The 12,874-nt window shown below is 53.2% G+C and overlaps 5 protein-coding genes across 5 annotated transcripts in view; 3 read left to right on the top strand and 2 right to left on the bottom strand.

Moving 5' to 3' along the window:
- Positions 1-1,185: 1,185 nt before the first annotated feature.
- BBA_06741 (uncharacterized protein) lies at positions 1,186-3,219 on the bottom strand (the record flags this gene model as incomplete). The annotated part of the gene is made up of 1 exon (XM_008601838.1): positions 1,186-3,219. The coding sequence occupies one exon, from the start codon at positions 3,217-3,219 to the stop codon at positions 1,186-1,188; it is 2,034 nt and encodes a 677-aa protein (XP_008600060.1).
- A 2,865-nt stretch (positions 3,220-6,084) lies between these two features.
- BBA_06740 (uncharacterized protein) lies at positions 6,085-7,659 on the top strand (the record flags this gene model as incomplete). The annotated part of the gene is made up of 1 exon (XM_008601837.1): positions 6,085-7,659. One exon carries the CDS (start codon positions 6,085-6,087, stop codon positions 7,657-7,659), a length of 1,575 nt encoding a protein of 524 aa, XP_008600059.1.
- Positions 7,660-9,224: 1,565 nt separating this feature from the next.
- On the top strand, positions 9,225-10,845 carry BBA_06739 (pantothenate kinase; the record flags this gene model as incomplete). Its single annotated transcript, XM_008601836.1, has 2 exons — positions 9,225-9,602; positions 9,685-10,845. 2 exons carry the CDS (start codon positions 9,225-9,227, stop codon positions 10,843-10,845), a joined length of 1,539 nt encoding a protein of 512 aa, XP_008600058.1.
- A 385-nt stretch (positions 10,846-11,230) lies between these two features.
- BBA_06738 (uncharacterized protein) lies at positions 11,231-11,944 on the bottom strand (the record flags this gene model as incomplete). Its single annotated transcript, XM_008601835.1, has 1 exon — positions 11,231-11,944. The coding sequence occupies one exon, from the start codon at positions 11,942-11,944 to the stop codon at positions 11,231-11,233; it is 714 nt and encodes a 237-aa protein (XP_008600057.1).
- Positions 11,945-12,497: 553 nt separating this feature from the next.
- Positions 12,498-12,874, top strand: part of BBA_06737 (Prolyl 4-hydroxylase, alpha subunit) — a gene marked incomplete at both ends in the record, with an annotated part of 1,162 nt that continues 785 nt past the window's right edge. The window contains one exon of the mRNA XM_008601834.1: positions 12,498-12,865. Within this exon, the coding sequence (XP_008600056.1) occupies positions 12,498-12,865 (368 nt within the window). The remainder of the gene's footprint in view (positions 12,866-12,874) is intronic.

Raw genomic sequence — 12,874 nt, 5'->3', positions numbered from 1 at the left:
CGTAGACGATGAACAAAGAGAAAATAAAAGCTCAACGTATATATAGCGATGTAGCCATATGTAGACGACGAACAAAGGAAAGAATGCGCGAAACGTATATAACGACGTAGCCATATCAGGACGACGAACAAAGAAAAAGAATGTGCAAAACGAATACAACAACGTAGCCATATGAGGACGACGAGCAAAGGAAAGAATATGCATGCAGTCGTATCATTTCGTAGCGTCACAAACCATTTGTCCATGATGCATGAGATATCCAAAACAGAACATGGAACTCGTTCCAACCAGTATAAGGAGCCTTTTCTCTAAACCCAGAACAATACTCCCCCAAACAGCGTGAGCTTATAGGCAAGGCCCTCCTCGCACTGGTAGCAAAGGCCTTTCGCACTGGTAGCAATGGTAACAAAGGCCTTTTGCACTGGAAACAATGGCCTTTTTTCGCACTCGCAAGGCAAGTGATAACGAGAAAGATAGAGAAGCAGGGGAAATAGAAACCACAAGCACTCGCACTACCCCGAAGAAAGAGACAAGGATAGGAGGGGGAATAGGGCACGTAAATCACACGCACTAGTAATGACCCCGAAGAAAGAGACAAGAGAGGTAGGGGGAATAAGGCAAAGAAATAAAAAGCACTAGTCATATTCCCCAGAGAATAAGCATGAAAAGTAAGGGGAATAGGGCAAACAAGAAAACCACAAGTAGTGGTGATACCTCCGAAGAAAGAAACAAGAGAAGTAGGGGGAATAGGACGGAGAAGGAAACCACAGGCAATGATAATACCTCCGAAGAAAGAAATAAGAGAAATCAATTATACTCATAGCATCATGCGAGTCACTGCCGCCTTTGACAGAATCTGAATGATCCATGGGGTGGCGATGGCCCGGCAGCCCCGCGAGCGCGAACGCGTGCGAGGCGGTCCATCTCCGCCAGGCGAAATTCCCATTCCTGAGGGCGATGCCACGGACCTCGTCCTCGTGAGCGAATCGAGCGGCATTGGCATATCGTTCTCTCACTCTCGGAGAAGGCGGCCCGTCTCAACATTGTTTTCGTTTCGTTTTGTGAAATTTGTGGTCGTGTCCGAAGGACTAGACGCGACACCTGTAGTGTTGGTGGCGTTGATGGCAAAGACGTCGGTGATAGTGAAGCCTGAATAGGCTATGCTCTTACTCGAGTCGGGTGAGCTCAAAGAGCAGGGGGGTCAGGCGGGCCAGGTGCAAAGTCGTAGTCAAAAGCATGTGCATGCAGGTACCGAGTCAGCACATCCTCATCCAGTTCGTCGGCCGCATTTGTTTCGTCGGTCGTAGGAGGAGGTGGTGGTTGTTCGACCGTTGTGAGATCCGGATCGATATTCTGGTGCAGCGGTTCGAGCTCCTGAGTCTGATGGAACTGGAGCTGCTGGAGTGGTTGGGGCGGTTGGGGCTGCAGCTGTTGGTGCAATTGCTGGTTCAGAGGCTGTTGCAAGCGCATTGGCAGGTTGTGAAGCTGTTGGTAGTACTGAAGCCCCTGCTGTTCAATCTGCTGTTGCTGTTCAATCTGCTGTTGCTGTTCAATCTGCTGTAGCTGTTGTTGCTGCTGTTGCTGTTGCTGCTGCTGCTGCTGCTGCTGCTGTTGTTGTTGTTGTTGTTGTTGCTGCTGCTGCTGTTGATCTATGGCCTGCTGCTCTCGTTGTTGCTGCTGCTGCTGCTGTTGATCTATGGCCTGCTGTCGCCTATACCTCCGTGTTCGCGGTGAATTGGGTGTAAAAGGCGAAGCATAAATCCTATGAATTCGCTCAGCAGCCTGCAAGGCCTGTTCACGGTTCATAGTGACGTGAATAGGTAGTAGGGAAGGAATTTGCTGCAGGAACTGGTTCCCGCAGGCGGTGATCAGCCAGAGAAGCTCCCCAATGCCACCGTCCACGTAGGGTGAATTGGGGCGGGGGTGAGACACGAAGAGAAGATCCCACATCATAAACCATTTATCAGCTTCGCTGATTGATCCAAAGACAAGCTCGCTAAGTGCAGCCGCTTCGCCAGGACGTAGATGTTCTGGCTCAGGTACCCGTTGACAAGAAGAGTTCGAGTGAGCCTCCCACTGGGCGTGTTGATTGGCCTTCCAGGTCGTCCAACAAATCGTGCAGTAGAGAAGGCTAAGGGTGTGGCATCTCAAGATGTGCTGTTTAACATCTGAGTACCTCTTGAGTTCGTATTTTCGATAGCACCGAAAGTGTTCGATGGGATCGAATTTGTAGAACGGGCACGCGTAGAGAATGGGGTTGGCTGGGTCTCCATGACTGTTGCTATTATCCCGGTTGCCGTGATTGTTTTTGTCTTCGTGATCGTCACTATCGTTATCATCGTTTTCTGGATTTTCGTCAATGCCTCTGCCGATACGGCCGCCGCGACCGATGCGGCCACCTCGACCTCTGCCAACACCGGCCCCGGTGCGTCGCCCGCCGCGGCCGGCCTTGCCACGACCACTTGAAGCACCGCTGGGGACTGGTGTGGTAGGGGCATGGGCCCAAAATGAAGAGGCAGGGTTGGGACCGTTAGGCAGGAGATGAAACCAAGCGAAAAAGCCAGATTTTGATCTGCCAATGAGAACGAAACCTCCTTTAAAGGTGCCAAGGTGCTCGAGCGTGAGTGGCTCGTCCGGCATGCCTCTGAATGGCGACAGCTTGTTAGGCCCGCAGTAGAGTGCCTTCAGGATCTGGTCGGGGGTATTCCTCGATGGGATTGTGACCAGGCTAGGCTTTGCCTGGCCGCGCTGGCGGCTTGCAGCTAATGACAGACATTGTATTGCATCGATCTCAGCAAGGCCAGGAGCAACCAAATGGTCGAAACGGCCAGAGATGTTTGCCAAGAAGGCATCAAGTTGAGCTTTGTTGGGGAGAATTGTGACAACAGGCAGTTGTTTTGAGACTTCAGGATGCACTGGACTGATTGACAGGCGACTTAGTGCATTGTTGCGTGTAGCTACGCGGGGTTGGAGCCACTTGATCCTGTCAATTCGGCAAGGAGCGAAAATGTGACTGCCGCGTACGGTGGAAGCAATCAAGGATGCGTCAAAGACGATGTCGTCAAAGACAACCTTGTTGCTCAGAGATGAGTGGTAGGTGTGCTCCAAGGAGCACAGCAGGATGTCGTGGCACAGTTCCACAAGCAAGTTCAGAGTCAGAAGCGTGAGCTGATAGGCAAACGAAAGAGCGCAGTGGTATAGAAAATCAGCGTAGATCATACTTGCTGCTGCATTCCCGGAGTGATAGTTCTGAATGAGTGGCCGAACAGACTCAAGATAGAAATTGAAACACGAGGCTGCGAGTTGTCGTATAATAGGGTTAGGTATACTTGGAGTAAGTTACAGAAGAAAGAAGATCAGTTACTTGGGGTTGGTTATGAGGAGGGCACCTGGGGGGGGAGGGGGGTTAGCCACAAGCGATGACGAGGCATGACCGCTCGAAAAGTTGAATGGCGTTTTTGAATGAGGAAAACCCCGCATTGATATGCACATTTGTGTTGCGATAGAATAAAGCCCATCTTGGATGTTGAAAGTAATGCTGTAGAAAATGAGAGGGTGTTGCGTGCCTGACAGCCTGTCAATTGGCGGGTCGGAGGTAGCATTGTGGCGTCGCAGGGTCGCTGTAACTATGAGCCGCTGTAGAGTCTTGTCTTTTCGAATATTTAGATGTCTAGTGCGCCATATGAAATACTCGGGACCCACATGAGACCCGAGAGAAAAGAAAGTCTTGCGTCTTGATTATTCGTAGGCGTTGCTTTACTGGTATCATTGTGCCTGGCAATCTTACCTATGGAGCTGAAGCTTGCCAACTTGTGTAGCGGATTCAGCCTAACGGCAGGGTCCGCAACTAGCCGCCGATTGTATCTTTGTTGCTAGATGACCTTTTGTTAAGACGCTGGAAGACCAAATCAGATCTCAAACCTGTTTCTGTCCTCGCTGTCAGCATCTAAGAGATTCTGGACTCGCAACGTCCAAATTCAGGTCGCCAAGCACTGGAGAAGGAACTGCCGGGGCTCTTGTCTCCTTTTTTTTTTTTTTCCGCCACCGAGGCCGCCCTCCCTGTGGTAGTAAGGCGATATCGAAGCCTCATGCGAAGCCACGTACCAAGGTACGGAGGCAAAAGAGGCAAACGGTGCGGGTCGTTAACAGCGAAAAAGCCGAGGGGAGGGGGGGATGGCGCGCAGGTCCTTGGCGTCTAACCTCTTGGCAGCAACTTGTCATTTCGAGGGTGGTTCGCAGTGGTTTTCCGTCATGGTTTGCAAGCTCTGTTCGTACACCTATCCGTATGCCAATACGCCGTGCGCACCGCACCTCCTGCAGATTACATGCATTGGAATCAAAATTTTTTGCAGCCAAATCATCGGGCGTTGGTAGTGGAGGACGGGACTCCGCTTCGACGCCCCCCCTGACGATGATCATTGCAGTTCGAGCTGGCAATTGGTTGGCATGGTTGCACTGCCAAGATTAAATAGCCCCGGAGAAAGGAGAGATGGGATTATGTGCGTCGCATTTATGAAGATTTAGAGACCGGGATCGACTGCAGCGATAGTTTTGGCGATGAAGGTTGCAAAATCTGCCTTGAGTCTTTGCCTTTTTTTACAAAGCACCCAAGAGAGGCAACCACTGGCAAGCGTGGTTTCAAATTAACTTGGCAGCTGGCGGCCGGCACGAAGAGGGAGCCGGTCGGCAAATAGCAAAGCTGGCAACCAAAGGCACGCAGCTAGCGGTAGACATGAAGAGACAGCTGGTCGGCAAATGGCACGCAGCTGGCGGTCGGCAAAAAGAACCGAGCTGTGCTGGCAACTCAAGCCCTGTACCTAGCTGACAAACAAAGGCTCATACCTAGGTAGGTAGCTGGCGGTCGGCAGAAAGAGGCAGCCAGTCAGCAAATAGCACAGAGCTGCCTTGAACAAAAGGCTCGCAACTGGCAACACAAGGCTCACAGTTGGCAAGATAAGGCTCGCAGCTGGCACGCGGTCCCCCGTTTGCTTCTCTTATTTAAGCATACCTACCTAAGGTAGTCCCTAAGTACATAGTTCGGCATGGCGTCATACTATGGCAGGTACCTCCATCTCAACAGTGTGGAGGTGGCATTTGCGTGTACTCTTTTGCCCAACTAGGAAGGGGGGGATTAGCGAATAGCGGCTAGTTATGGGCCTCCCGAGCAGCCAGATGCCGACTCCGCCAGCCCGCAACCGTGCCAATGTCCCCGTAATTAGGTGCCCTAGTGCTGGAGCAGTCTTGTGCCGCACCAGCACGTCTGTGGCATGCCGGCATACCCGAGGTATCTACCTACCATGCTAGATAAAACAACTATAAATTCATCTTGAACCATATAACCATGTTGAATCAAAAGTACTTGATTGAAAGCAAGTAAAGTTGAACGCATATCAACGGGCAAATGGGGCCATGGTGTTGCGATACTCCTTCTCGTGACACAGTACGTTTGTACTCGCTGCCTAGCCATGCCTAGGTAGCTTCAAGACCCTTCCGTGACTGTCTCCTTGCCTTGCCCATTTCCCTTCATCACAACACCACGGCGCCTGCGAACCAAACAGATGCTCATCATCATATAATCTGCATTCCTTTGTCGAGTTTGTATCGATCTGGTGCTCTCCTAGCACTGCCTCGTCTTCGGAGCTAGACCGACGCCACGCTTCCAAATGCCCTCACCACCGGGATTTTGGGGATTTGTTAGGCCGCAGACGGCGTTTCACTTATCAGAGATGACAGGTTTTTAAATGCGCCACTAAAATTGGCCTAGCCAGTCAGAACCCATTCTTCATAGTCCCTTCCTGGACATTGGACAAAGCACTGCCCGCCACCGTCAAACTTCCCTCACACAATTGTGTGGACGTTGCTAGATGAGTGGGCCTTGTCCGACTGGCATACAGCCCCCTTATATCTGCAAAACACTGGAAAAAGTGATGTCGGGTTTTCCTCCAACATGTTCAATTGTCCTCGGCTAAGAAGCCGAATCAAGAGTTACTTGCTCATGAGTGAAAGGGAAGGACAAACCAGCGTGAAAACCGATACAATAGCCGCCCGTCTCGGCCAGTCTCGGCTGCGATCCCCGCTACATCCATGCCGTCTACACATTCGTCCTCAACAACTGATGGAGCCCAAGAGCCCCCGGAGCTGCCAGACTCTCACAACTCTTCACGTCAGCCGTCGTACCACGAAACTGATGTATCTACCTTGAGTTACATGTGGCCACAATCGCATCTACCCCTCGCGTTTGCCTCGCAGGGTCTGCAGTCACTTGAAAGCATACAAAGTACCTTGAGTGCTTCCATGCCCTATTTCGAGCCTTATCCTCGTCCTGCTTTTCCTGCGGATCTTGTCGACCCTTTTGCCATGTGCCAACAGGCCGGCTCTTGGAGCAACTACCCCTCAGACACTGCAAGTGTAGAGCAGTGTTACGACCTTCATGCACCCATACAACGCACGGATTCAACTGTGAGTGTCGAGGCTGCAAAAAGGAATTCTCGCGCGCCAGGTCCTGTTGATTGCCGTTCCAAGACCCCTTGGAAAGGGGACCTGGATCGTGCCTCCCGCGGCCGCTCCATTGTTGGCACCGTGGCTCCCCCCACTGATGCAGGTGTGAAGAAACTGCGCAAACAACTGCATGGAAGCTCATCCAGGAGGAGTTCCGTCGCATTAGCCTCGTCGGCTGCAACTGCTCTGTCTCCTCCAGATGTCAACGGACGCAGGCACTCGGCCCCCAAAGAGGAAGTCATGTCCAACGATGAAGTGTTGAGCTCTGAAGATGAAGATAGCCGGCACAGGCCAAAGAGTGCGGGAAATGAGCCTACTTTTGCTTGCCCTTTTTACCGGAGATGGCCGACGCGTCATATCGAATGCATGAGTCGAAAGCTCACGCGTATCCAAGACGTCAAGCAACATATTTACCGACGTCATTCAAAACCACCATTTTACTGCCCGACTTGTGCTCAGACGTTTGCATCGCCGGACCCACGGGACAATCACATACGTCAAAAGTTATGCACGCCAGCAACGGCATCGTCGGAGCGCAGCAGTGACGGAATATCGGCCGAGGTCCATGATTCCCTCAAGAACCGCTTCCATCGGAGACTAAGCCCTGTTGAGCAATGGTACGGCATATGGGACCTCATATTCCAGAGAGAAGCACGACCGGAAAATGTCCATGTCGGCAGCATGGTTACAGAGATGCTCGGCATGCTCAAAGACTTTTGGAAGAATGAAGGCCATCACATTATCCCAACTATTGTCAAACCTGGAACGACTCAGCTCCTTGCTGATGCAGACCTTCATTTGTGGATGACGAATATGCTGGACAAGGTTAAAGATCACATTGAAGGCGAAATCGGCATGGCAAAAGGGACAGCCACGGACGGCGGCACATGGAGCCAGGCTGACCAAACAATGGATAATTCACCAGTGGACGGCGAATTCGGTGCGCCTGCGGAAGATGAAGAAGTCAGTTATGAGCAAAGTTCGCCCGTCTGGGACGCCACCTACTGTTCTCCTATTGGCTCGCCTCCCCTCGCAATGGACGGGCAAGTCGTTGAATCGTCGGCGGACCTTGGTAGCTCAGGAACGCTAGTTGGAAAACGTAATCAGCAGTCGTGGCTGCCCCATTCTATGGCGAATGCTTCCGTGAACAGGTTTCAATGATTTTTTTTTTGTGCTTGGGTGAGGGGATGGAGTTGTGCTTTTGACCGACTCAAACATGAGTGTGTATTCTTTTATTGAGAAATAGGGAGGAAGGACTGGGCTTGGTGTAGTTGCCTTGTCAAATGCGGCTTCAAAAAAAGATAGGCAACGTAGAAAGCGTCGTGGAAGCTATCAACCGCTTAAGCGGCGCTAACCAGTTTATGCAAGGGAATATACGCGGACGCGCTTCTGGGACAAGATGCAGCGGACTGGTGCGGTTCTGTAGCAGCATACTACCGGCAGAAAGCAGAGTCTGTCTGTCTGCCCATACAGCTTGCCGCGCTGTCATGTTCCCAGATATAGGTGTTGGCCTTGGTGTGAGGGTGTCGAGCCTTTGCACGTGGGTGACAAGGCGAAAAATAGATGCGGTGCATGAAGACGAAGATGAGCGTGGAGATTTTTTAAAAGCTGGGACAAATAGTAAGCCGGTATAAGCATTACTATTATTTTGGGTTGAATTGAAGAGGCGACAAGATCGTGCAAGCGTTGATGGAAATACCAACTCACGCGACTGGTTGGTTGTAGGTGTTTCTAGGGAACATCCTGGGCTTAACTAGGTACCCTGACCAACCATGAAGCAGAAGCCAGCTCACACTGCAGGAGAAGTAGGGAGTTGGAGACCGAATAGAACGATTGAATGGCGCCCGTTTTGCTTGCTATTATTGATTGGACATTACACAACGCGGCTTGTCGAGTTCCCCGACCCCTAATACTACTAGTTGGCGCGAGATGAGCGGCCGGGCCGACGGCAAGTTGACAGCAGCTGTACCAAACCATCGTTGTTCCGGGGCAAGGCGGGTCTGCCGAGGAGCCGATAAGAACGATAAGACGATGAGGGACGAATCATTTTGCCATGTATAATTAATTAGTTAATAGCATGGTCCAATTCAAACGATAATGTAGGGATTATTAAATGGCTCTTCGGCGTTGACCTCGGCCCAGGGTGGATCTTGTTGATTGAAATATCAAAAAATAGGTAACGTTATTTAGTTAGAGGCTACCTAAAGGCCGGCAGTGGGAGTTATCGATAAATAGGTAGGTAGTCTAGAGTCAAAGAGGGGATCGAAATGTGCCGTTTGGCAGGCCAATTTTAACCCAGTTGATGTTGGTCGGGGATACTAGTCTGGAGTTATTTGTTGTCTACGGAGTATTTTCTCAGCGTTTAATTTTACTTTTTTCTGACCGTCTCATTATTACCCGTTGAGTGACTCAGTATTACAGCGACGAGACACATCTTATTCAGCGTACGGATACGTACCTTACCTTAACAGTAGACACGACCGCCACAGTCACAATCAGTACCACTTTCCCAGCGGCCGACGGCCCTGTAAGCGCCCCGCCAAACTTTGTGCCCCTCGTTCGTCGCGACTTTCGGCCCGCCGCTGCACGAGGACACCAACACTTTGCACGACGACAGACCATCCTATTACCTTGTTCTGATGCTCCGCTGACGAATTCCTTCTTTTATCTCCTCTTGCGACTGCGGTCGACCCTTTTCTCTCCCCCTCACCACACATTCTCTCACCATGTCACCGCCTGCATCTCCTCTGCAACTCTCCGTCGTCGACGTCGCCGGACCAGAGGAACACGACAAGCCGGCGATTACGACGACGACGACGACGGCGACAACGACAACGGCCGCTCAAGATGCCTCCATCGACGACGTTGCGCCCGCGCCCCTGCGCCCAGCACTGTCGCGATCCCGCACCATGACCACGACGGCCGAGATTGACAGCACAATTACAAAGCCTGGCAGCGTCAAGATCAACGTCACTGGCGCCTTCATCGTCGATCCGGACACGGCCACGCCAAAGAATGGCCGCGGCTCCCCGACCACCCACCACGAAACGAGCGACATTCGCCTGCCCAACCACACGGCCGTTGTCAGTCACATCGCCGTCGATGTATGTCTCCATGTCCTGTTTGCACCTCTTTGCAATTGTTTGCTAATTACAAGGTGGGGGGTCCACGACCCCCTCTTCCCAGATTGGCGGCTCCCTCATCAAACTCGTCTACTTTTCCCGCGAGGTCGACCAAACCGATCCCGGCGGCCGCCTCACCTTTCAAATTTTTGAGACGGATAGGATAGATGACTGCGTTGAATTTATGCGCGACCTGCGCGACCGCCAGGCCAAGCTCACCGGCTCCCGCCCCAGCGACCTGGCTGTCATGGCCACCGGCGGCGGCGCCTACAAGTTCTACGACAAGATTCGCGATGCTCTCGGCGTTGACGTGTCGCGCGAGGATGAAATGGAGTGCTTAATCATTGGTGAGCTTTTCCTCTTCGCAGCCCGCTCTTCTCAACTTCCTCAAACTAACCCTCTAGGCCTCGACTTCTTCATTACCGAGATTCCCCGCGAAGTCTTCACCTACTCCGAGACGGAACCTATGCACTTTGTCGGCCCCCGCGAAGCCATCTACCCCTACCTCCTCGTCAACATTGGTTCCGGCGTCTCCATGCTCAAGGTCACCGGCCCCCGCGCCTTTGAGCGCGTTGGCGGCACCTCGCTCGGCGGCGGCACCCTCTGGGGCTTATTATCACTACTCACCGGCGCCCGCACCTTTGACGAGATGCTCGAGCAGGCCGGCCGCGGCGACAACACCCACGTCGACATGCTCGTCGGCGACATTTACGGCCAGGACTATGGCAAGATTGGCCTCAAGAGCACCACCATTGCCTCGTCGTTTGGCCGCGTCTTCAAGATGAAAAAGGACGCCGAGGCCGCCGCCCTCGCCGACGGCTTCGACCCGGCTGACGGCCAGCCTCTGCCTCGCGGCGCGGGCTTCAACGACGGCGACATTGCGCGGTCTTTACTCTACGCCGTCTCCAACAATATCGGCCAGATTGCCCTGCTGCAGTCCCAGCTCCACAACCTGTCCGACATTTATTTCGGCGGCTCCTTTATCCGCGGCCACCGCCAGACCATGAACACGCTGAGCTATGCCATCAAGTTCTGGAGCAAGGGCGCTAAGCAAGCCTATTTCCTACGTCACGAAGGCTATCTCGGTGCCGTCGGCGCGTTTCTCAAGCGCCAGCCCAAGAACTGGGGTCGTCGCGGCAGTCTGGAGAATGTCGCGGGTCTTGATGACCTGCAAGAGTGGCGGAAGCAGCGCGCCAAGGAGGAAGCGGTCGCGTCGCCATCATGAGATATGTAGGGGCGATAATAAATAAAAGAGAGAAAAAAAAACGAAAAAAAAAGGCATAGATTTATAGATAGAGGTGGACGTTGACATGGGATTTGCGGCAGCATTAGAATACTTTTACGCGAGGATGGGCATTTTCGGACAGCCACGAGCAAATGACGGGCTTCTTTTTGGATATCCTGGGTTTCTGCTATGCTTTTTTGCATCATTCATTATCTCCCTAGCTAGAGAATTGGAGATTTGAGACACTGTACATTTTCACACTAATATACATGGTCCGCCGTGACATTTTACATGCTCTCTCATGCCATGACGCCCCGTGGAATTTACTCTCCAAGGCCTCATCAAACATACACTCCCACACGTCTCTCCCCCCGACATTTCACCGTCAAACCTTGGGCTTCTCCTCCACCCCCCCCTCCGTCCCCCCTCCTCCCTTTTCCTTCATCTCCTCCACGTCCATGCCCAGCCTCTCCATCAGCCCCATGACCATCCTATCCACCTCCCTCTCCTCCTCTTCCTTTAACACGCCGCCGGTACCGGTCCTCCTCACCGCCATCCTCGTCCGCGCCTGCAGCTCCGCCACCGAGCACAAATCAAACCCCCACGCCGTGCCCCCGACAAGCAGCACGCCAAACGCGGCGACATTGAGCGTCGCCAGCCCCAGCGCCTGCGCCGCCAGCGAGGACCGCGCCGCCGAGTCGACGCTGCCCGGCGCGAGGTGCGAGTAGTGGAAGAAGCGCGGGACAAACTCGGCTTGGCGCCGGAGGACGGCGCGGCGCGTAATGAACGCAGAGGCGGAGAGGAAGGAGGCGCCGAGGAGGAGCAGGCTGAGCTGCTTGGCTTGGCGCTGGAGAGGCGAGAGGTGGGCGGTGCTGCTGGTGTCGATTTCGGGGGGAGCGGGTGTTGGGGAGCGGATGGCGGAGGCGGCGGCGGCGGTGGCGGCTGGTGATTGAGAGGGGAGAGGAGAGGACGAGGAGGACGAGGAGGACGAGGAGGACGAGGAGGACGAGGAGGAGGGGGTGGTTGTGTCTGTGGATGGTGATGGTGGCGGGGTGGTGCCGGCGACGTGCGGCGCCAGTAGTTTGGCTAGAAACCCCATTTTGGCGTCTGTGTATGCGTATGTATGTGTGTTTATGACATTTGCCGGGATAGTAAGTGTCAAGTAGCGTTCCGATCTTAATTTGCGAGATGAGATGAGATGAAGATGAGATGAAGATGCAGAGTGAAGAGGTCAAACGACGTTGAAAAAGTTGGACCCACTGGTGGAGCGACAGAATCGACGCCAACGCCGCTGAGCGGTTGGACATTACTGGACGACTTGCGAATAAACACTTTTTCATCTCAGTTCAAGGCCAATTCTTATTCCTTTTCAAAAGTACGTTTTCTCATCTTTCTTTTTGTGTTTGATGAGGTGTCTAGGGATTGAGTAAAAACCAAGTCAGCTAATCATATCCGTACATGGGTAGATACAAGCTAGCCCGCTACATGGCGGCGGAAACTAGACAAAACACCACAAAACTCTTCATCGTGCACGCGATATCTACCACCGTTCCTCTGTGACTATCACAATACCTGATCCAAGCATCAATTCTACCAACGTTACTGACTTGTTCAGCTTCAACCGCCGCCCATTCCCACAACACCTCACCACCATGGCGAGATCCAAACCCTCCTCCAAACCCTCCAAATCACAACCCGCACCCTCCTCCTCTTCCTCCTCCTTGCCGCCGTGGCCCAAGTTCAAACCTCCCCTCCCCGTCGTCGACCTTTTCCCCACCCCGCACCCCCTCACCAACAAAGTCGTCACCCTCGACGCCTTCTTCCCGCGCAGCCTGTGCCGCGACTACGTCGCCCACCTCTCCGCGCTTCCACTGCAGACCACGCCGGGCACGCCCCGCCGCGGCGACGCCGTCCGCGTCAACGACCGTCTACAAACACACGACGCCTCCTTTGCGGTGGCGCTCTGGGAGAAGACGGGCTTGCGGGAGGCACTCCTCCAGGACGACGTCGCGAGTCTATGGTGAGTTTT

Source organism: Beauveria bassiana (genome assembly GCF_000280675.1).
Source record: "Beauveria bassiana ARSEF 2860 unplaced genomic scaffold BBA_S00020, whole genome shotgun sequence".
NCBI classification, from domain to species: domain Eukaryota; kingdom Fungi; phylum Ascomycota; class Sordariomycetes; order Hypocreales; family Cordycipitaceae; genus Beauveria; species Beauveria bassiana.
The sequence above is the reverse complement of the archived record's forward strand: the minus strand, read 5'-3'. Positions and strand labels throughout refer to the sequence as shown.